Source organism: Artemia franciscana, chromosome 3 (genome assembly GCF_032884065.1).
Source record: "Artemia franciscana chromosome 3, ASM3288406v1, whole genome shotgun sequence".
In the NCBI taxonomy this organism is placed as follows: domain Eukaryota; kingdom Metazoa; phylum Arthropoda; class Branchiopoda; order Anostraca; family Artemiidae; genus Artemia; species Artemia franciscana.
This window is the reverse complement of record NC_088865.1, coordinates 28,506,608-28,532,039: the sequence shown is the minus strand read 5'-3', so window position 1 is coordinate 28,532,039 and position 25,432 is coordinate 28,506,608. Positions and strand designations below refer to the sequence as shown.

The 25,432-nt window shown below is 34.6% G+C and overlaps 1 protein-coding gene across 3 annotated transcripts in view; it reads left to right on the top strand.

Moving 5' to 3' along the window:
* LOC136025116 (uncharacterized) overlaps positions 1–25,432 on the top strand; it is a 120,323-nt gene that overhangs the window by 7,701 nt on the left and 87,190 nt on the right. For 2 of the 3 annotated variants that reach the window (XM_065700852.1, XM_065700850.1), the window contains exons 2-7: positions 2,255–2,313; positions 4,381–4,505; positions 7,400–7,612; positions 14,650–14,757; positions 16,585–16,759; positions 22,607–22,765. In XM_065700852.1, the coding sequence (XP_065556924.1) occupies positions 2,255–2,313; positions 4,381–4,505; positions 7,400–7,612; positions 14,650–14,757; positions 16,585–16,759; positions 22,607–22,765 (839 nt within the window). The remainder of the gene's footprint in view (positions 1–2,254; positions 2,314–4,380; positions 4,506–7,399; positions 7,613–14,649; positions 14,758–16,584; positions 16,760–22,606; positions 22,766–25,432) is intronic. The other variant, XM_065700851.1, reaches the window with a different exon arrangement.

Below are 25,432 nucleotides of genomic sequence, written 5' to 3'. Positions count from 1 at the left end.
TACTAATATGTACAATACAGATTAAAAATCAAATATAAATTCATTTTAGTGTTCAAGTTAATTTTGCTCTTGCTCTTGAATTATTTGAACCCATTTTTCAAAAAAATGAATAAATATATTATCCTTCTAATAATGATATATTGTCCAAATTTCATAGGTCATACTAAGCTAAATCTACAAGAGACAAAGAACCTTAAGAATTCAAACCTTCAAACAAAAAAAAAAGAGCATACTTCTCCTGTATATACATATTTTGCTTGCGTCAAACTTGCTAATTTTGCTTGATTCAAACATTCATATTGAGGGTTGACTTCAGCTTGCAAATCAGCCTCTTATTTTGCTTGATGGAAGCGACATCAATGAGTGTTATTGGAATGGCAATTCAAGGCAAAACTAGTTTCCATCAGGAATATGTGCTTGTTGGCTAGTCCCTTGCATTTTAAAATTTACCAGGGTCAATTTTTCCATCTATTTTCTCTTGTCAGCATCTTTTTGAATCACACCTCGAAAGATCAAACAGTTTGTGGTAACGAACTGTAGTAAGGAGCGACCCGGCTCAATAGTAACCGAAACTCTGAAAAATGAAATTTTGATACCAATAGTTACATAAAAAAATTGCATTTTAATGCTGATTTTAAATATATAACTTTCATCAAGATTAGTCTTACTTATCAAAAGTTACGAGCCTGAGAAAATTTGCTGCCTCATTTTAGAAAATAGGGGAAAACACCCCCTAAAAGTCATACAATCTTAACGAAAATCACACCATCAGATTCAGCGTATCAAAGAACCTTAATGTAGAAGTTTCAAGCTCCTATCTACAAAAATATGGAATTTCGCATTGTTTGCCAGAAGACAAATCACGGATGCGTGTTTATTTGTTTTTTTTGTTGTTTTTTTTTCCCAGGGGTGATCGTATCGACCCAGTGGTCCTAGAATGTCGCAAGAGGGCTCATTCTAACGGGGGGCACCTAGGTCCTCTCCCACGCTCCTTTTTCCCCAAAGTCACTGGATAAAAATTCTGAGATAGCCATTTTATTCACCATAGTCGAAAAACCTTATAGCTATGCCTTTGGGGACGACTTACTCCCCCGCAGTCCCAGTGGGAGGGGTTGCAAGTTACAAACTTTGACCTGTGTTTACGTATAGTAATGGTTACTGGGAAGCGTTCGGACGTTTTCAGGGGGAATGTTTTGGTTTGGGAGGGAGAGTTGAGGTGGGGGGGTTACGCGGGAGGATCTTTCCATGGAAAAACTTCTCATGGGGGAAGAGTCTTTCAATGAAGGGGGCACAGGATTTTTAGCATTATTTAAAAAACAATGAAAAAATAAATATGAAAAGTTTTTTTCTACTGAAAGTGAGAAGCAGCATTAAAACTTAAGACGAGCAGAAATTAGTGCGCATATGAGGGGTTTAACTCCTCGTAATACCTCGCTCTTTACGCTAAAGTATTTTTAGTAATTTCAACTATTTGTTCTACGGCCTTTCTGATTCAAGGGTCATTCTTAAGGAATTGGGACAGAATTTAAGCTTTAGTGCAAAGAGCGAGTTATCGACGAGAGGTGAACTCCCTCATATACGCAACAAAAACATACGAATATAGAAGTTCGTTACGTAAGTTAATTCGTAAATTACGTATATTTTTTACTAATAAAATGTTCGTAAAAAAATTTAAAAGTTCTAGTTGCCTTTTTAAGTAATCAAAAAATTGGAGGGCAACTAGGCTTCCTCCCTCTCTTCTTTTTTCTCAAAATCTTCCGATTAAAACTATGAGAAATCCATTTAGCTAAAAAAAAAAAAATAATATGCAAATTTCGTTTTAATTATTAATGTGCGGAGAACCAAGATCAAAACATGCGTTAATTAAAAAACGTCCAAAAATTAAATAAAAAAGCAAGTTTTTTTTAAATGAAAGTAAGGAGCAACATTAAAACTTAAAACGAACAGAAATTACTTCGTATATGAAAGGGGCTTTTCCTCCTCAACGTCCCGCTCTTTACGCTAAAGTTTTTTACTGTTTTAAGAAGTAGAGTTAAGAGAAAGAGTCAAATTTTAGCGTAAAGAGCGGGACGTTGAGGAGGAAAAGCCCCTTTCATATACGGAGTAATTTCTGTTCGTTTCAAGTTTTAATGTCGCTCCTTACTTTCATTTGAAAAAACTTGTTTTTTTTATTAATATGTGTCTTAATCCAACTGTAGTATAAAAAAAAATTGTTTGGTTTCAATTCCCCGCCTAACAAACGCTTCTTTTTCAGGTTAAACTTTCTGCTGATGAACTAGCAGAAATTATAAAATGCACTCAAGGGGATATAGAGTAAGTTTTTTCTGAAATATTTTTTCCTTTTCTCTCCTCTCTAGACTGCCTTTCTGTTTTGGTATTAATAGGTGCACGGAGGTCAAACTATTCGAGAGATAGAGGGGCTGGGGGAGAATACTGAAAGCATCAATTTTTAAGCTACAATTTCAGGAAAGGAGGGCTCCTTCAGACTAATCTCAAAAGAAATTGCCCCTTCCATCTCTGTCTTAAGGTGTATGCGCTGCTATACCTCTAGAATGGTACGATAGAAGATGGCTTCAATGGGAATTTATTTTTAAAACATTTCTACTATAGTAGGTTTTATTAGTAACTTTATTTAATTATCTGAGAATCTTAAGAAGGATTATGCCTTTTTATCCAAATAAAAGATGTAATTTGAGGGAGTAGACTGAACTCTGAATTTTCTGGAGCTACCTAGACTTCTAGGCATTTTCGTGGGCTTTTCTATTTATTTTTTTTTGTTTAATGGGAAATTCAAATTTTTCCTGCCCTTCTTTTCTTCTGAGGCACGTGTGACTATGTATTTGATGAATATCAGTCTCTATGTAAGGCTAGTTACCTTATAAGACTGAATTGGTTAATTCTTTCCTGAAATAGCAAAGTACAAAGTTTGGCTGAATTGTCCCATGTCTATAACCGAGGTGGTGCCAAAGATCAGTTCTGCACTAGCATCATATAATGCCACCCTTAAACAGCTCAAATGTGTAATTTAAGAGTTTTAGCTTGATAAGTATTTTATTGACAGTATTTTAATCTAGACAAGAGGTGGTGTTTGTATTAAGTCAGAAGATTTGGAAAACATACAGCTGTTCAATACTTTCATTTTGAAGGTTTAACACCAAAACAGATAAGGGAGGAAATGGAGAACACACTCTAAAACTCTGGCCCATCATATTATGTTGGGAGTATGTGTGTGTCCGAGTATAAAACGAGCCATATAAGCACCAGTCATGAGCCTTGCTCTAGACATCTAGAAGTGACCAGTCATGAAATGTTCTAAAAGAAAACCAAAAAATTATCAAATATCACTGAAAGACAGTTGATTAAAGTTGTTTGAAAAAACAGATCCTGTTAAAGTATGGAAAGAACATGTGGGTGTGGTCTGAAAATATTTTGGGGTTGTAACAAGATCTCTACAAGATGGGTGCCACATTTATTCACATCTGACCAAAAATATGCTGAAACAAAAAAAAAATGTTTCAACTGAGAATTTGGTACCCTACAATAAAAATCCTAACTAGTTTCTTAGACATTTTAAAATTATGGATGACTCGTGAATCATCGATTTACCCCTGGGAACAAATTAATGCCAAAACAGTTGGTTGTCAATGTGAAAGTAGCTATTTTGAGTGACTAAACAAATCCTGTTAATAGATAGTATTAATAATTAGACTAGAACACTGGTTTGAAAAGTGCATTAGCCTATCTGGAAGTTATGCTGGGAAACAAAAAAAATATCTGCAAAAGGTTGCTGTTTTCTTTGTTAGATCTGGGATTTTACAGCTGATGCTTGTACATTTTCAGTTATATAAAAAGTGAAAATGCAACAGTCGGATTGTAAATGTCCTTTAAGATATTTCTTTCCCATGACTACCTAGCTATTAGGTTAACTATTCTCTTTTCTGTTCCCTGAATGGCAATCTTGAAAGTTTGAGACAAAGCTGGTGCCCAACTAACATGAAAAATAGGATTTGTATCTTCAATAGACTTATTTTATTTTGTTCTGTCATTTGCTTTCCATTTTGAGACTTATGCTCAATTCCTGTTTGATTTGCTTGAAATTTCTAAATCAATTCTGTTTTTCATCAGTTCAGTGGCATGGACAAGGAGAAACAGTTTTGCCCCCACCCATGAAATGCGAAAGACCACACAAAAATAATACTTGGGTTCGAATATTGGTTAAAAATATTTTTCAAAAACTGGATCCCATCTCATGGAAGAATCCTGGCTGCATACATAGTTCATTTATTGCTTCTTCCTCATTGTCTTTTAGTTGAGAATGCGCCTGAATAATTTTGTGTATCTGTTTTACCTTCTGATATTAATGGGCTTATTCAATTTTAGTGAATTAGAAGAAGCACAAGAAGAAAATGGTGCAATAGAGGATCGAACTTTGGATGATGGAATGGACAATGATGATGCTGATATTGAAGCAAAGTACAATATGGATGATTATGACAATGAAGAAGGTATATGAAAATCAAATAAGCTTCCAATCTTTATCTTTTTTTAATTTAAATTTATCTTTGCAAGGCATGGCAAAGTAGCTTTTTAGTGCTGAACTATCAGAAGTTTTTGCAAAAGCTAGGGGACCTCGCAAGAGGCACAAGAAATCTTCATAATGTGTGGAGCTTTTTATGACAGATATTCGACTAGGAACCAGAGTGTTTTTCACAGGGACTTTTCAATCTGTTTTTTTTTTTTTTTTTTTTTTTTTTTTTTTTTTTTTTTTTTTTTTTTTTTTTTTTTTTTTTTAAGAAGGGCTAAGATACAACAATTTGAAGGCATTTATTTGTTGTTACTTGAAAGAAAGTAGTTTTATATGCTTGCACATAAAAGAATCTTCAGAATGTTTTGTGAGAAAACTATGTTATGAAAAAAAAAATTAGAGTGATTATCCTAGCGCAATAAGAGCCACAGCACATAATGAGCATGACAATCATACAGACAATCTTGTGGGGGAATCCATAATACCATAGTATTCTCCATAGTGAGTCTCTGTGGATCAAGTCAAACGCTTTCAAAAAGTCAACGAAAGGAACAATAATCTCAGTCTGCCATTCATTTGCTTCTTCTGAGTACCCGTAAACTGAAGATCAAATCAGCGCACGATCTACCTGGTCGAAACCCATGTTGCTCATCTATTAGTATTGCGTCGACTTTTGACTGAATGCGGATCAGTAGTACCTCGCAGAAAATGTTACTCCCTACAGACTGTAGAGTGATGCCTCGCCAGTTATTGCAGTTGGTTATTCTGCCTTTCTTAAAGAGGTTGACGAGAACCCATCTCTTCCGATCGATGGGAATATTTTTAGTTTCCCATATCTGAGAAAGAGCCTTTTGAAGGGGCTCGGTAATGACTTCAGCTCCATACTTGAAGAGTTCAGGTTGTAAGGGGTGAACTCCTGCAGCTTTGCCGTTAATACTGTCATGACTTCAAGCAGGCTTATAGGTTCTATGCTTATGTAAAGTTGGAGGAACAGTAGCTCAGCTAGAGGGAGGGTTTGTAGGTGGCGGAAAATTTGGTACCTCATTGAAGTATTCTTTCCATCTCTTATCAAGGTCTTTTTTTTGTAAGAAGTTGGCCAGTCTTATTTTCCGAAATCTCCAGTTATTTCCTTTGTGATACGATAGACTGGCCATCTGTTGCCCTTACTGGCGACTGCTTCTGCTGCCTTTGTATCAAGAAAAAGCTGTTTGCCAGCTCTGGTAGACTGCTTTAGGGCCTTGTGGGCTTCCTTACATTTAGATATACTCAACAATGGACTCGCTCTCGCATGATTCCAACATGATTTTGGCTTCTTTTCGGTCATTCGTAAGTTTCCAAGATTTGTTGCTGATCCACTGCTCACTATTCTTTTTGGCATACCCGATGTTTTCTTTGGTGGCACCCCGCACACATTGTACAATAGGCTCCTATCTCTCGCTTACTGTTTGTCTTCTGTCGAAAGACTTGCACTGTTAGCAAGATTTACACAGTGCGCTTGTTGAAAACTCTTGTCCTGGAGCTTCCGGACATCAAAGGACTTGATAGTGTTTTTACATTTCTTCACGGTCTTCAGCTTAAGTTCAAAACTGGCAATTATCAGTTGGTGGTCAAAGTATTAATCTGCACCACGGTAAGTTCGCATATCCTCCAGCGACCGTCTATGAAACTTTTTCACTTAGATGTGGTCAATCTGGCTTCTTGTACACCGTCGGGTCAAGTCTAAGTATATTTTTGTACTTCACGATGGGGGAACCATGATCCACCTACTATCAGGCTACGGATACCACACATATTAACTAGACACACACCATTATCATTGATAACACCCAGGCCATGTCGGCCTAGCACATCAGGTGCAAAACTATTATCACTACCGACTTTAGCATTAAAGTTGCCAAACACAACTAATACATCGTGCTCAGGTACTGTATTGACTATGTTCTTCAAATCACCATAAAAATTGTCCTTGGTGTCCCCACTAGCATCGTTTGTGGGGGTATAGACTGCAACGACGGTTAGTTTAGACTGGGACCTTTCGAAACGAGTCTTAAGTATTCTCTCATTCTGAGGTACAAAGTCCAACATCGACTTCTTTGTTTGTTTACTTACAACTAGGCCAATTCTGGCTTCGTGTCTCTTCTTTTCACCTGAGAAGAAGACTTCATAGTTGTCAACACATATTGAACCAGAGCCAGTAAGCCTGGCTTCAGAAATAGCTGCTATTTTAATCTTATATGATTGAAGAATTCTAATCACGCCCTCTAGACGGCCCGGTTGTGCGTCAGGATTAACAGTCCTGACATTCCAAAGTAGAAGCAGTATGAGTGGGACGTTCCTTCTTCATCCCAGTAAACAGAAATTTATCTTAGGGGAGGATTCATTTCAGGAGGGGGACTAGAGAAGGTTGTCTAAATAGTACGAAATATCTGAATTATAGGAATGTATCTGAATGTCTACAAAAATTACAATATTTTGTAGTTGGAGGCTGCACAATGTGTGTTAGAATTTAGTGTTGCTTCTTCAGTCCAATAAACAGAAATTTATCTATGAGGAGGATCCATTTCAGGAGGGTGACTAGAGGAGGTTGTCTAAACAGCACGAAATATGTGAATTACAGGAATGTATCTGAATGTCTACAAAAATTGCAATATTTTGTAGTTGGGGGCTACACAGTGTGTGTAAGTATCTTTTTTTCAAGGATTTATTGTAATTCTAATGACAATGAATTGTTTAAGGTACTTGTACGAGATAATACTACCATGAGAATGGTCTATATTCTTCATAGAAATGCAGTTAAAACGGTAAAGGTTGTAGTATTTAAGTGTTTAAACATGTATAATAAACTTTATTTCATGACTCATTTCATTGTTTCAGCAGAAATGATTTCTGACTTTGGCACTTTAACTGTTTATGCTAGGAATCAAGATGATCCTATTCTTAAGGCAGCTAAAGAGAATATCAAAGACTCAGAAGTATGGAGTGATGCTTCTTCTGATGAAAATGATGAAGACTTTGTGTTAAAAGCAACCGATAACCTGATCTTGGTTGGCCATGTTGAAGAAGATGCTGCAATGTTAGAGGTCTATGGTACGTTTGTATTAATTTCCTTTTATGCGAAATTGTAATAATTGAGAAACTTGGAATGCTAAACAAAAAATTAAATGCTAAAATTGAAAAAATAGGAAAAGGGGGAGAAAGAAAACTTGGGAAACATGAGCACTGACAAAAAAAAATCGTTGCTGTAACATTTAAAGGTTATATCTGATTTTTTTACACTTCTGAAGATAATTGCCAGAAACCAGTTACTTAGCTTTTCTCATTGGGTGATTATCGGGGTAATGTGGATTGGGAAGATCAAAGTATGTTGAACATGTATTGTTCATCCTTTTTACGGATTATTTAAAAGAAGTCTTAAAAAAGATAAGGCTAGCGGAAATAATCACAGCTGAAGCATAGAAATGATATTATATTTGGTTTCAGAAACTATAATGATTTTAACTCTGCTGCGGCAAGTTGGGTTCTTGAAGCGGTATTGGGTTAACTGCTCCTGAAATATTTAGTGTGAAAATTATGTGAAAGGCCACCGTTCCTTTTTCAAATTTAAAAGCAATGGCAATTTTATCTTACTTTATAAATTTATCAAATAAGTCCTTCCGAGATCGAGTAAACTTATCCATAGGGTGCAGAACGTAGTCATGATTACAACCTGGCTCATATCAGCTATGTGGAAGATATCTATTTCAAGCTAGCATCAAGATTTAGTATGCAAGCCAGTTTTATTTACGCTCGTATTAGTAACGTCACCATGCTGTATAAGTATATGTATCACGATGTGTTAGTATATTAGTGTTAGTTCAGAAAACGAAAGCCATTCACAGATCAGTAAAGTCTTCAGTGCTTTCTTGATACCACGGTAGCCTGTTTCAAAAATTTACATTTTAACCGTTGATTAAGAGAAGAATATAATAATGTTATTCAATATTTCGCTGTCACCAACTTCCTTTTTCGTAAGGTGACTCTCTTTGTAGAAGCTCTGTTTAATTTTGACTCTCTTTATCATGATTTTGAATCCTTGAATAAATTTTAGAGTAATTTCCTGTCAATTTCAATTTGTTTGGAATTGCTACGAAGTCACCAGTAAAAGGACAGAGGAGCAGGCAGTGTGTGAATAGCTGCCGCTCAATGCCAAGGGTAGTCAGTAGTTAAGTCTCTCTTGGGTTACACTTTATTGGTGACTAGTCCCAATTACCCATCACACATATTCACTTGCACACGGGAGTAGGGGCCTTTGGGTTCATTCGCACAATTTTTGGACATTCACCTTGGGCTACGTTAGTATTATACTCCCCCCCCCACCATAAGACCTAGTTTTTATTTTAACTTTTCAACTAATCCGTGTCAAATAGTGAAATGGCGTAATTTAAATTTGATCCAGTGCCATGGGACTATTACTATGCCTGAAGGCGAAAAAGAGCTCGAGAGGGGACTTATTACCCTTGATCACATTTGACCCTTAAAAATGGTACTGTTGTGATAATGTCGCACAAAATGGCCGCAAACAGTAATTGGAAGCAGCACTGGAGAAGCTGATTACGTTGGTATTCAAATAAGATCATCCCACCAATATGACTTATCACATAGGGTGTAACTAGCCTGCTACGGAGTTGACACCCAAAAGGCTCATTTGCCACACAGGCAAGTGAGTGGACTAGATTAGAATTATCAATTGTTCTCTGAGACTGTTTTTTCTTGGCTTTCTAGCTTTATTCCTTAAGTAAATGTCAAGGCTTACTGCCAAGTGATAGCACTGCATCTAGTTCTTTATCTGTGTAGCTAATCGAGTTCATATATATATTTCAGAAATGCCTATTAACTTGACCACCCTTAAAGAGAGTCTAATCACCTTGGCTCTTTTACCTCGCTCTTATCAGTACCAACTTATAAAAAGCGCGAACATGTAAACATTAGATTTTGCGTGAACTGTTAATCTTCTCTCAACAAACTGCCAATAGCCTACTTCGGAGAAAAAAAAGAAATAGAAAAGATACCCATCCAAGCTAAAGTAGGGTTTATACTCATAAATTTATTCTAATTCATTAATTTTTTTTATATGATAGGATTAGGAATCCTAACAGAAATGTTAGGATTTAATAGAACATTATTACGAAGCACTACCAAGTGCTTGGTATTACGAAGAAAATCTATATATATAAAAATAAGTTGTCTGTGGATCTGTGGATCAGGTGACGTCATGTTTGTCCGCATATGACGTCTGAATTATTTCACACTAATACAAAAGAAGAAAAAAACTAAAAAAGGTAAAAACTACAAAAAAAACTAAAAAGAAAAAAAACTAAAAAAGCTAAAAAACTAAAAAAAAAACTAAAAAAGGTAAAAATCTAATAACTAAAAAAAAACGGAAAAAAATAAAAAAAGGCAAAAACTACAAAAAAAATAAAAACTAATAAAAAAACTAAAAAAGCTAAAAAACTAAAAAAAACTAAAAAAACTAAAAAAAGGTAAAAAACTAAAAAAAACTAAAAACTAAAAAAGAAAAAAACTAAAAAAAAGGAAAAAACTGAAAAATAAAAGAGAAAAAGAAAACTAAAAAAATATGAATAAATATATATAAAAATAAGTTGTTTGTGGGTTATGTCTGTCTGTCTGTCTGTCGAGTGACGTCGTGTTTGTCCGCATATGACGTCTGAATTATTTCACACTAATACAAAAGAAGAAAAAAAACTAAAAAAGGTAAAAACTACAAAAAAAAACTAAAAAGAAAAAAAACTAAAAAAGCTAAAAAACTAAAAAAAACTAAAAAAAGGTAAAAAACTAAAAACTAAAAAAACTAAAAAAAGGCAAAAACTAAAAAAAAACTAAAAACTAATAAAAAAACTAAAAAAGCTAAAAAACTAAAAAAACTAAAAAAAGGTAAAAAACAAAAAAAAACTAAAAACTAAAAAAGAAAAAACTAAAAAAAAGGAAAAAACTGAAAAATAAGAGAAAAAGAAAACTAAAAAAATATTAATAAATATAAAAAATATAAATATAAATATAATATAAATTAGCAATCAACAAAGCACCGAGACACAAATGACGACCGGGACACAGGGAGTATAAATGACGACCAGGACATAAGTAAAAAAAAAAAACTAAAAAAAACTAAAAAAAATGGTAAAAACTACAAAAAAACTAAAAACTAATAAAAAAACTAAAAAATCTAAAAATCTAAATAAACTAAAAAAGAAAAAAAATAAAAAAGGAAAAAAATAAAGGAGAAAAACAAAACTAAAAAACGAATGTATATACAGACCGGGACACCGGGATACAAATGACGACCGGGACACAGGGAATATAAATGACGACCGGGACACAGGGACACAACTACAATGGGGACGCCGGGGGGCACAGGGGGATATAAATGACGACCGGGACACCGGGACACAAGGAATATAAATGACGCCCGGGACACTCAAAGAGAAATCACAGACTGGAACACCGGGACACAAATGACGACCGGGACACAGGGAATATAAATGACGACCGGGACACAGGGACATAACTACAAAGGGGACGCCGGGGTGCACAGGGGGATATATAAATGACGATGGCGACTCAGGGAATGGTCGATTAGCAATCACCATCAACAAAGCTCAAGGGCAATCATTAGAATCATGAGGTATAGATCTGAATACGGATTGTTTTCCCATGGACCATTATATGTTGCATGTTCAAGAGTCGGTAAACCTGACAATCTATTTATATGCACAGACAATGGGACAGCAAAGAATGTTGTATATTCGCAAGTTTTACGTAGTTAAAAACATATATATATATATATATATATATATATATATATATATATATATATATATATATATATATATATATATATATATATATATATATATATATCTATATTCACAGGTGGGACATAGGGACACAACTACAATGGCGCGTAACTAATATGGCGCGTAACGACTTACGCGCGCGGGGGGGCTTGGGGGGTTGGCGCGAAGCGCCCCCACCAACTAGGTGTTGGGGTGGCGCGAAGCGCCACCCCAACAGCTAGTATATAATAAATTTAACTTATTGCAAGTCAACACGGATTACATTATCATAATATTTTTAAAGATTAAAGTTTTAAAAATGGATAAAATCGTTAGGGAGACTAAAGACTAAAGTTTTAAAATTAAAGAATTGGGGAAAGAAGAACTTTTGGTGATTTCGTAAATATGGTGATTATTCGGGATGTTTTTTTTTTATTACTTGTTTTGAAAACAATCACTCGAATTTTGAGTATATCTAGGTACTTCCTTTATGGTTGTTTTTTTTTGTGCCTATCTGACGTTGTAAATGGTCAGCATGATAAAGATGTAACTAATTTTTGATGTTTTCTAATGTCATCAGTTGCTGTATATTTTTATTGAAAGTTCAAGATAAGCTTTTGCAATTACGTTTCGAGTACTTAGATTAGTTTAGTGAGATGTTATTTGGAGAAGAGATTCGTGTACATCTAGTGATGTCTTTTACAAAAGCTAATGTTTGGCAGCTATAAATGAAACACTGTAACAACAAGCCTCGTAAAAGACAGTAAGAGAAAATTAAAGAAGAAGATGACTAGCTTCGCTTGCGTGATCAGCAAAATTTCCTTCGTTTCGTAAGTAGCGAAACTATTTAAGGGCATGGGTACTCCCTCCTTGGGCATAGAATATTGTAATACTGCACATGCCAAAATAGTGTAAATATCAGAATTGAAATACTAGAAACTGTTAGGCTTCAAAAGTCTAAATCTTCCTAGAATAACTCTTAGCTATGAGCTAGAGTTCACTGGTGGGGGGCTTACTCCTTCTCTGAATTGCCGAGATTCTTAAGTTTTTCTTCATTTTTCCTATGTTTCTTTTACAATTTGCCTACGCTTGTGTGTTTTGGTAAGTTTAATCTCTTCAATTCAAAGAAATTTTTGTGGAATTGCGTGTTGGTTCTCTATACGGAAAGATGGCCGCACACTATTGAATGTTTTCTGCCGTATCCTAGCTGAAGCTCGTGCGCTCAGTTGTTTTATTTGATTTTGATGCACTCTATTGTGCTGTACCCATAACGGTTCTAGGCGTTACCCCCCCCCCCTGGAAAATACCCGCTCCCCGGGACTTTCCAAATTTGAAAATTTTATTTGGGCTTTGTTGTTTTATTTTCCTTAGGGGGAAGGAATTTTGTTGTACTTGCGTCCTATGCGCCACTCATTCAAGTTTATGCTTTGTAAAACTCGAGAACAGACCGGTTTCTTCGTTAGTTTCTTTCAGCTAAGCATGAGACAAGACAAAGACAAGTGACAAAACCGCTATACTTCCCCCCCCCCCCCATTAATGGGAAAATATATAGCCCAAATTTGTTTCAAAAGTAGCCAAGAAACTGGTTTGTTCTGGAGTTTTACACGGCGTTAACTTGAGTGAGTGGCGTATAATACACAAGTGCCAAAATTCCTTCCCCCCTACGGAAAATAAAAAACCAAAGCTCAAATAAAATTTTAAATTTTATTTGAGCCTTATTTTCCACGGGGGGATAATTTCCTGGGGGGGGGGCCGGCCGCTATCTATAACAAATCTGGGTACTTGTATTATATACCCCCTACCTAATATTCTTCTAATAGGTTTCTCTGACCCTCATTTCTAGTGAAATATACCAAAGTAAGATAAAAATATAATACTTTAGAAACAAATTTGGGCTATAAATTTGCACATTAGGGGGGGGGGTAATGTATTGCTGGTATGCATGCCTAATGTGTTAGGTACAATTATTCTGCATATTATATAGTAAGAATTTTTTTTTCTAACTTCACACTGTCCAAATACTTTACCCCACCCCCTTATTTGCAAATATTCTCTTTGAAATTCTCTTCGTCTTGTCTCACGCTAAGCTGAAAGAAACTAACGAAAAAAAGTTGTTCCATAATGTGTCAATGAATTGATGAATTGAATGTCAATGAACTTGAGTGATGAGGGGAGGGCTATCAGACAAGTACCCAAACCTCCTTTGTTTATAGAGGTGTATTTTAAATGCTGATATATTTAAAAAAAACATATTAGTAATTAATTTTTATATATTTAAAAGGTTAGTACTGCAAAATACAGATGTGTGATTGTGACTCCCTCCCTGGGGAAAATATTCGATGCTCCTCAGACTCCCATCTTAGATAGGATGCTGAATACGAGGGGAATTTGTTCCCATATCATAATGAATCTCTAATAGTATTTAGAAAATGGAAAAAATATTATACATAGTGGTCAGAAACTCTCCATTGTGAGTGTTTATGAGTGTGCAAATATGGTTGTAATAACACAAGTACACCTCTTTTTCGGTTTTGTTAGTTAAGATCATGTTTCTTTTCATTCTTGAATCTATTCCCTGTGTCTCTTCTTTTATTTTCGAATTGAATCCGAAAACTTGGAGTTTACTTCTGTTTCTTTTTTTTGAAAATGCTCCGCAGACTTTCAAAGCTAACCCTAAGATATATAAAAGAAAATTACAGAACATTTTCAGGAACTTTAAATAAATTCGTACAATATTTTTTCCTGTTGATAATTGGAATAGTATTTTATATTAATCGGCCTTTGATTCAGCTAATTTCTTTTAGTTTAATCATATTATTTCCAGAAGGGTCATTGTTTCAGCTTCCAAGAATCCAGAAGACCCATTCCCCCTTAGGCGCACTTGCTTGTTTGGAAAATAAAAAAAAGTATCCTCACAATTCACTTTTATGTGTTTTAAATCCCCCCCCCCTCAAAAAAAAGATTCAAAGACAATGACCAGTGTTCACCGTGACCGATAAACCAAATAAAAATAATAAACTGAAAGTTTATAATATACATATGTCGTCATGAACTTTAATATATATACAAAAAAAATTCATAATCAATACGTTAGTACAATACGCAGAAACGATATTTCTATTAGCTAATTTATTATCTGTCATGAAATGAAAATTTTTGGGAGCATCATTTGAGACTGCTTTAAAAATTTTACATTGCTAGTCCCTTTTGTCAAAATTGCTGTAAGCGAGGTATACACGTGGCAACAGTGTTATGAAACTTTTTCTATTCTTCTTTACTATGTATCCATTTTAGTTTATAACGCCGAAGAAGAGGCACTTTACGTACATCATGAAATTCTGCTGCCTGGTGCTCCTATATGTATTGAATGGCTCGACTATGACCCGTCAGCATCATCTCCGGGTAAGTTTTGCTGCTTCGTTGTTGCTAACAGTTAATTTTACGTTTGCACAAAATTCAGTTATCGATGCTCCAGTTAGTAGTGGAAGAGACGTGTCTTGATGCGTGGGCTTCGTGTTGTTCACTTTGATGTTTTTCTGTTTTGTTTTTATGGAAAGTAGATCTGTTTGAGCGGCAATCAAGGGGAAAGAAGAAAAACAGTTGTAAAGTGGGTTGGTATTCTTCCCATCCACTTTAATGGTGTAAAATAGGGATGCGTATTGTCCCCCGTTTTGTTTAACTACTGTATAGATTGGGTTCTAGAAAAAACACTTTCGAGTTATAATGGTGTCTTTATGGGATTGGGTATTAACGTGTCTGGCCTGGACTATACAGTTGACATTGTTGTTCTTGCTGCTGATCCAGCAACTACCCAAACAATGCCAAATGAAATAATATATTTTTGTCAGCTAATGGGTATAAAGATCAACACGGTCGAAGCTGAAATCATGGACCGAAATATAAAGTCCGATTATGAGCTTGTGCTTTATGGACAGGAATTGGAAAAATTCGATAGCTTCACTTATCTTAGGTCGCTAATAGACTCTCATGGAGGCTGTGATCTTGACGTAGAGAACAGAATCAACAAAGCCCAAGCCATCTTCTCTCAACTCCGCCTCCTTTTGGGGTACCGACAGGAGATCAGTATGAAGACAAAATTTGTGTCTATAAAGCCGCTGTTAGATCTGTTCTCTATGCAGTTGAGACTTGGCAATTGAAGGCGCTTCATCTCTATGGTATTGAAGTCTTTGAACACCGCTGTTTATGAAAATCCTGAGAATTTGATACTCTGAAAGAATCTCAAACGCTGATGAAACCCACCGCCGAAAGAATCCACAGCTGGTGTAACATTGAGCACACAGACATGATTGTCAAACAAAGAAGACTGCGCTAGCTTGATCATGGCCTGAGAAGACCCAATGACCGCATAATCAAGCAGGTGCTTCTAGCTGCTCCTCTAGATTGGTGAAGATGTCCTGGCGGTCAATTGAAGAATTGCTGGGCAACGAAATCGATACCATCGGTGGATTTTGAAAGTTTGGATGAAAGTCGGAGAGCTGCTGTCTCCGGTTTACTGAAGAGCTGGAACAAGATCGTGATAAATGGAAGTCACCCATACAGAGTCATCTTGATGCTGGGTGAGGTGTTAACGTCTAGTCCTGCAGCAAGTAAGAGTAAATTTCTAATAAAAAGACCAGTTAAAATAAAGTTCATCTAAAATTTTGAGATAGACATTTCACTCAGAATGGTCAAAAGGTAAAAAAAAAAAAATACATGGGGAAAGGACCCATTCAGCCCTAAATTATGCAACTGAAACTTTCTTTACCTATGAATTCTTGTAAAAAAAACAAAAAAAAACTGAGGCATAAAACCAAAATCGTGCAACGAATATGTTGCAACGAACTCTGTAGGACTGGAGGTCTAAATTGAGCTCGGATATATCTCCCTCTTCCGCCAACTTTTTAACAGAAAAAGGCGCCGTATTAAAGCGAAAATTCATAAGCTTGGTGGAAAAACGAGCCTTCACTGACTCTGTATAAAAATATGCCAATCCTTAACACTTTGAGAAGACTAACTCCTAACTCATTGTCAGAATCATCTAAGTCGTGAATTAATGCGAAAACAAGGTGACTCCAAGTAGCACCTGCAACTTTCTACAACTGGTAGCCAAGGTATGACTCTGCATGCATGTTCAATTTTTGGGTCGCCAAAAAATCGGAAGCTCTGATCGAGAACCACTGAATATATTTTCTTGATTTAGGTTTGTTAGTAATCTTCTGCTTTTTAAAGGGAATTTAGCTGCGATTGGCACCATTTCTCCGGTCATTGATATATGGGACTTAGACATAGTTGGTTGCCTAGAACCTGCACTAAGCTTGGGCAAGAAAGCTAAGAAAAAGAAGAAGATCCCTGGCTATGGACACAAAGATGCTATCCTTTCTTTATCTTGGAATAAAAATGCAAGGTATCTTTTACTTTAGTGTTTGATTAAATGTGAAAAATTGTTTTGTTTTTTTTATGTCAAAGTGAGCTGTGGATTTAAGACTTAAAACCAGCTGAAATTTGATTATATGAGATTTCGAACCTAAAACGGACAAAAATAGACGTAAATAATTGTAATATTTCCCCCCCTTGCTGGGACCCTTTATAAGGCCAGAGTGTTATTTAGGCTTAACTATAAACTAAGTTAACAGCTTTTGAGTATACATTTGAAGAGAATAAGTTTAAAAAGAAGACACCATTGATAAAAGCTTATTTCATACCAAGTTGATAAAACTGAATTGATTGTTGCACATATACTGCTATCGGAAAAAAAGAATCCCTGTAATCAGTATTTAATTTTTTAATATTATCATGAAAGCACAAAAATTATGTAAAAAATATATTTTCTTTCCATTAAAGCGTTAAAGAAATTCTTGCCTTTTAGGGGATTTCTCGGGTGGTAGCACTACCTTTATTTTTGGGATTTCTTTTTAGATTCAATTTCCTTTTTTTTTTCTTCTTTTTTTACTGTTGTTTTTGTATATTGTGTTAAATGTGTGGGTTTTTGGAGTATTATCTGTAATAATAGTTGCAGCAATGGCTGGCCAGTAAGTGCTGTTAAAAATAGCAAAATGTAAATTAAATATAGAATATGGCAGTAATAGTCGTTGTAAGGTATCCTAGCCAAACAATTTTGGACTTCTATATTGCAAAACTAGCCTTAAAACTTGTAACTAACAAGTCAAGAAACCCTTGCATACCAATTTTGATGGAAAATAATTACTATTTGGAGTACTTTGTGTAAGTTTTTTCCTGTAGCCAAGGGTCTTGTGGCTTTGAACTCTCATCTATAATAATAGTTGCAGTATTGGCAGGCTAGTAAGCGCTATTAATAATAGCCGGCTGTAAATTAAATATAGGATGTGGCAGTAATAGTTGTTGAATGGTTTAATAGCTTTCAAATTTGTAACTAGCAATTCCTGAAACCCTTGAATACCAATTTGATGCAAATTGAAAGTTTAGCTAGTTCGGTGCTTCTGGACGTGTTAGGACGATGAAAATTGGCAGGCGTGTCAAAGACCTGCACGAATTGACTTAATATCAGTCATTTCTCCGATTTGACCATCTGGGGGGCGACTGGAGAGAGGGGAGATCGTGAAAAATGAGGTATATTTATCTCACGAATGGGGGATCGGTTGAAATTTGATATATAGAAAGATGTCATGTCTCAGATGCTTCATTTTCAATTGGATCCGGGAACATTAGAGGATGGAGGGGGGAAACGGAAATCTTGGAAACCGGAAATCTTGGAAACCGCTTAGGGTGGAGAGATCGGGATGAAACTCGATGGGAAGAATAAGCACAAGTTCTAGATACGTTATTGACTTAACCGGACAAGATTCGATCTCTTTGGGGGAGTTGGGGGGATTTCTCCTTATTTATCTTCTTTACAGATGATTTATCTTCTTTACAGGTAGAATACCGAACAAAATGATAACTCTAGTACCGAGTCTAATTTTATGTTCCGGTCTCGTCACAAGTGCCATATGAGCTCTTGGCCCTTGTTTCTGTAGCTATTCCTCTGATGACTGCCTTAGGCAATGCTCACCAAGCTGCTGTTCATTTTTTTCTCGAAGGATATACCTCAAACTCTTAACCCTCCAAAGGTCACTGAACTTTCATGAACTGGAAAAACTTTTGTGTTTTTTATAAGTTTAGGAGTTTTGTGTATTTTATTGCGAACACATATGCTCAAGCGGTTCTTTTTTTCGGGGGGGGGGGGATGAAAGAGTCCATAAAGAAACAGCTAAAAAATAAACACAACATTTTATCCGCCGTTCGATACTCAATTCAAATAAAATAATACTTTATGCTGTAAATATTGACAGTCAAATCTTATAAGATGAAATTACTTGATAAGATAAAGATAAGACGAGATAGATAAAGGTAGGACAAAAATAAAGATAATACAAAATCCCTTATTCAGAGTAAGTGCCTTTGTAAGGTGCCCATGGTAAACAAATTGCTTTTCATGCAAACTTTGTTCAGTATTTTAAAGAAAAGAGCATAGTTAGGGGAATTAAACTTTCAGAGATTTTAAGGAACTAATATTTCAGCTAATTAAAAAAAAACTTTTTTTTCGTCTGGTCCTATTACCTTTTTTAAATTCTTTAAATAAGGGATAAATACTGTACACATAGGGACTGGCATTTTTTCGCTTCTTTTTTAAGTACTATGCCTGTTTTTGTCAGTTTGCTTCCTCCTATGTGTTTGTCCCTGATAAAGTACTTACTTCATAGTCCTAAAGAGTATTAGGACTACTTCATAGTTCTAATTATCTGTTAATTATAATTAAAGATTGACCTCAGAAATTTGTACCATGGCTTGAAATTATCTATAATGTCGGCAGAAATTACAGTATTTTTTTAGTTTATATTATGGTTGATACGTTTTTGACTTTTAAAATACTAAAGGGCATTTTTCACCGTCAAAAAATTATCTTACTGGCTATTTATAGTTCGGCAGGTAAGACCAATGAGCTGCCTTGTAAATCAGTTATTTATTTTTCTTTGCTGCTTCATGAATTTTCAATCACGAAAACAATTTTTGTTTATATGAATATTTTTTAGAGGATTAGAACTCTAACGAATTAGTCTTTAATTTTCTGCTGGTTATTTAAGGACTTTCCTACTTACATCCTGTTCTTTTGCATAATTTTATGTTTTCAGTAAAGCGCTAGTTTTCAAAAATTCCATAAATATACGAAAAATTCGATAATACCATTAAATCATGTATCTTCAATATGATTGATATTGAATGTATCGATACGAAAGTAAAACAGTTCAAAATAGGGATGATACCTTTTTATTGACAGTGAAATATAAAATTATTTAACTGGATATTTCGAACACATATACAGTGTTCATCATCAGCAGTAAAACTAAAAGACATGAATAAAAATAAACAGAATTTATACCTAATAAACTAATTACATATAGTTTATTGCTCTTATTTTTTTTCAATGCAACAGCCGAGGCAAATCTCCTTGACCTTTTCGGTTCCGGTTCATTAGATTTAACTGACGTATTACGTGGACAGAGGTCATAGCTCTTAGGTGAAGTGATATTTACTTTATTTGACCTCAGTAAATTATCATAAATTGAGTTCAATCCAAATTCACCTGTATCTCTGTTTATGGAATTATTCTTGAATAGAATTTTTTTAATTTCGATTGTTTCCCTGAAAGTTTGCTTTAAACCTTGGTCCCTAGAAATCAAAGAAACATTTTCAAACAAAATAAAATGATTTGGAAAATTAAAGATATGCTCCGCGAGGGCCGACGTGAAATCTTCAGGTTTGGTATTTTGCTTTAAAGACGATGAAATGGAATTATGATGTTGTAGCAATCTCGTTCTTAAATTCTGGTTAGTACGTCCCACATAAGAGCTTCCACAAGTACATGGAATTTTATAAACCCCACTTTGTTGCTCTACGGAAGTCCGATCCTTTCCAGAATTTAAAAAACTTACCAAAGTATTACTACCTCTTAAAGCTACCTTTAAACCATTATTTTGTAAAATTCTTTTAAGTTTTTCACTCAAACCTGGAACATATGGTAGAGAACAAAAGATATCTTTCTTTTCTGTTGTTTCCAGAATATTGTCAGAACATTCTAGAAATTTTTTCCTTCTTTTCGAAAAAGTCTGGTCAACTAACCAACCCGGATAATGGTTACTTATTAAAATGTCTTTTAGCAATAATAATTCCTCCTCAATAAATTTTGGAGAACAAATTCTAAAAATGCGGTCAGTTAAAGATATGATTAAACCAATTTTTACTTGGCGGGCATGACCGGAGAAAAATGACAAAAATCTGTTATTGTTAGTAGGTTTTCTGTAAATCTTAAAATCCAGACTATTTTCATTTTTTAAAAGAAGGACATCCAGAAAAGGAAGTTTATTATCTTCTTCTAATTCTATTGTAAATTTTAAATCCCCTCCCCAAAAATTAAGATGTTCTAAAAAACTTTTTAATTCCTCCACCCCATAATTCCATACTAAAATTATGTCATCCATATATCTTCCCCAAAATTTATGTTTTAAAAAATATGAATCTAACGCTATTGTTTCAATATTTTCTACAAAACAATTTGCTAATAAAGGACTTAAAGGGGCCCCCATAGGTAAACCATTTACTTGTTCGAAAAAACCCCCTCTGAATTGAAAAAAATAAGAAAACATATTGCACAACCTAACTAAACTCATAATTACACCGACCTCCAAAACTGTTTCACCACCAATTAAGTCCGAATTTCTTAGTATCTTTCTCTCAAGAAGAATTTCCGCGGCTTTTACATCAATACTCGTATAACGAGATTGCTACAACATCATAATTCCATTTCATCGTCTTTAAAGCAAAATACCAAACCTGAAGATTTCACGTCGGCCCTCGTGGAGCATATCTTTAATTTTCCAAATCATTTTATTTTGTTTGAAAATGTTTCTTTGATTTCTAGGGACCAAGGTTTAAAGCAAACTTTCAGGGAAACAATCGAAATTAAAAAAATTCTATTCAAGAATAATTCCATAAACAGAGATACAGGTGAATTTGGATTGAACTCAATTTATGATAATTTACTGAGGTCAAATAAAGTAAATATCACTTCACCTAAGAGCTATGACCTCTGTCCACGTAATACGTCAGTTAAATCTAATGAACCGGAACCGAAAAGGTCAAGGAGATTTGCCTCGGCTGTTGCATTGAAAAAAATAAGAGCAATAAACTATATGTAATTAGCTTATTAGGTATAAATTCTGTTTATTTTTATTCATGTCTTTTAGTTTTACTGCTGATGATGAACACTGTATATGTGTTCGAAATATCCAGTTAAATAATTTTATATTTCACTGTCAATAAAAAGGTATCATCCCTATTTTGAACTGTTTTACTTTCGTCATGGAAAGGCAGTGTGGTCTTCGAAGTTATCTATGAATGTATCAATATCATTAAATCATGTAGCTTCAATCTTCAAAGTGTTCAAAACTTAGCAAATGGCTATTGTAAATCTAATTGCTATGGTTTGTATCATTCGTGTAAATTCTGACTCTCAGGAAAATGTTGTAGATTCAAGCTTAATTTTGACCGATCATAGTAGTATTTTTATCGTTGTTGTTTCCTGTTGTTGATATTTCGATCGCACCAAAGGTCATGTTAAGTTACACCCCCCCCCTCCTTACCTCATCTGCTATTGATGTACTCCTTGTAGGAAAATTGCACAGTCAGAAATAATGAAAAGTTAAGAATAGGGTCACTTTTCGAATTACCCTTTTTTAGTATCATTCCCAGCCAAAAGACACTATTGAAAGACACTCATATTGCACCCTATCTTCCTTCTTACTGCCCGCCTATCAAACCTCCTTATTCCATCCAGCGCCGTTACTTGGCAACTCTGTTTAAATTTCTCTCTTTTTTATGTTTCATTACTTTGATGCTATCATTGGCGAAAAGTCGAACATACAACTTCACAAACTATTAAAAAACCATGAATCTTCCATCAGACCTGATTTGTCTTCACCTTCACTGAAATTACCGAGTAACGTTTGTTTAGGTTTGCCTTTAGACTATGCACTTAAAGTAAGGTATAACTCGCATGATGGCTAACCTCATAGGTTACGACTAACCTCATAGCTAGGTGGCTAACCTTATAGGTTACGTTCTTGTGAATATAAAACTGGCAGGGTTGACAGAGGATACTAGAGTATGTGTAGGAGTGTTAAAGCTCAAATTTGCAGCTCTATCTACTGAGTAATCAATGTTGATTTTATTCTAGAAATATCTTGGCAAGTGGTTCAGCAGACAAGTCAGCAATAGTATGGGATTTGGAGAAAGGGGAAGTTTTGCAGTCAGTCAGTGTTTTTGAAGATGATGTTCAGTCTCTTCAATTTCACCCTTTTGAAATGCAAAGACTCCTAACAGGATCGTCTGATAAGTATGGCTGTTTATCCATTAGGGTCGACTTTTTCCAGTTTAATTCTTTTTTGTGAAGCCCCTTTCGATAAACTCTGTTTGAAAGTGAGAAAAAGAGCCAGTAAGTTTGATTTATATTTTGGGAAGTATATTCCCCATTGACTAATGACAAAGTAAAAGCACTGACAAGTTTATTTCCCATCCATCCAAAAAACATTTAGGAGTACAATAAATCCAATTCTGTGATTGAGTGTTTGGAATAAAACATGCACTGAAAAAGTTGCTTCTCAGTGTATGTCCTTATACACTGAGACTGCAGTTCTCTAATTTCACCGAAATTATAGACGAGGGTTGGAAAATAAGTTGTGTCCCTCAAGCTGGAAAGTAAAATCGTTTTTTTTTATGAATCTTGTACCTATTACCTTCATTGGGATTCTTAAACTAAACTGAATTTACAGATTTGTAACCAGCATAGAAATTAGCTACAAATTGTAGCATGCACAAAATTAAGAGTATCTCAAAGACCTTTCGAAGGTAACTTAGAAAGTGAGAAACACTGTTAGCAAATGCTATTCTACTGGTTGCGTTTTGCGAGGTGTATATTTCATAAGCGGGTGGAGAAAGAGACTGGCCATGATCGAAGTGCTCTAAGTACTGTTTTTTTTTTTTTTTTTTTTTTTTTTTTTTTTTTTTTTTTTTTTTTTTTTTTTTTTTTTTTTTTTTGCAAGCTACTTCGTATGAAAGGAGCTGTCGTAGAAGTTTTAATAGAATTCATTCGATTGGAAATTGAAGATCAATGCCCCTTTTAAGAGTCAAAAGTGATTAGTGGACAACCAGTCTCCTTTCAGTGCCTTTTTTTGGAAATTTTCTCCTCTTGTGGTATTGTAATTCTGTATTTTTAACGAAATTGAAGATGAAAGATGAAAAATAAGGTGCGTCAGTCAAAGTAAAAAAAATCGAAAATCGCTTTATTTCTTCTTCTTTTTTTGCAAATTTTATACCTTTTTACTTACATGTGGATTCTTAAACTACAAAGTAAACAGTATAAGAAATGAGTTCAATACATTATATCATCGTGCACAATAGAAGGTCGGGTGTGGTGGGGGAGAGGACCTCATATGATTTGGATACAAAAATGTTTCAGTGCGTCTATCTCTGAGACAAGATAACATAATTATATTTAGACTAGCATCATTACTGGATAAATATTAAACTCCATTAGGCTACTAAGCATGAAATTTTTGTTTTTGGGGATTTTCTCGTTTAAATCCTCCAATAAAATCTATTCCCTTGATTAGCTTAAATAACTTTTCTGCGCTCTCATACAAAATTTAAAATATGTTAGATACGCCCTTTCGTTTCGGGAAAGACTATATGTATTTGTAAACTTGGGTTTAAAGTTCAACTTATAATAGAAGATTATTGAAAACTAAATGAATACTAGCTTTTTTTGGAAACCAAAAAAAAAAAAAAAATGAAATTAGTGCCATAAAAGCTTGTAAATAGAAATTACATAGGCTGACCAATTATAAATGTAAAAAAATGGAGTTGGGTCACAAGTTTTTAGATGGAAATCTACCCCATCAGTTTTATGCTGTTATTGAAATTATTGTGTTTTTTTAATTTAATTAGCGATAGAAAAAAGGCTGTGCGAAATTTTGCTTTTAAATCTCTAAACCTTTACTGAATACTGGCACATCTTGCCATGGATCAACTAAGGTAGTGTATTTTGAGTGTATTTTCTTTCAAAGTGTATTTCTTTTTTATTTGCTGTAGTCTACAATAATTGAGTTATAAGATTCTTATAAGTTGTAAATATTTTTTTTCTTCAATTTTGCGAATTAATGCAATAACTAGCTGTTTGATAGAGAACAGCTTGATAGCTCCGTACGTGGTAGAGGGACTGGTTTTCCGGGATGGCTACATATCGTTGAATGATGGTTATCTATTTCAAGGTCCAAACGGAATTATCCTCTCTCTGCGTGTGTTTTTCTTTCCCTTCGCCATTTTGAGTTGTTATAGCTTGTTTTTTTTTTAATTTGACATTTTTTCAGTTAATTTGAGAAGTGGCTTATTTATGCTCTTGAAAATGACCATAACTATAAAGCGATTTCATTCCTCAGTTCTGAAACAAAACTCAATATTCTAGCTTAAGCCAAATGTCATGCTCAGTTTTTTCCTATTTTTAGGACACAATTTTGTCAAAAAAGTTTTCATGTAACCTTATGAATTCACATGAAATATCCTCCATATAACTGTAAAATTCAAATAAAAAATACTGCATTGTATTGCACAATGAATTCAAGCTTAACAGAGAGGATCATATTTAATAGTTTCTTGTTTTTATGTTGTGTTAGCTTTGCAATTTAGTTTTTTACCCTACGCAGGAATAAATTATCATGGCTGACTTTTTCCACCTCTGTAGGCTGTCTAGCTCAATGATACCATTATAGAAGTAGGCAACAAAGATTTCTTTGAGATTCTTCACTTTGAAATATCCAAAACCAAATACTGCGCATAATAGAGAAGGATTTGAGATAACTCAAAACCTTCAGTCATTTGCTGATGATTATAATAGAATATACAGAACCTAAATACAACCTTATTACTAGTAAATATCATATTTACTACTCTTGTTTTACTTACTCTTGTTTTTATGTTGTGTTAGCTTCGAAATGGGCCAAACTTA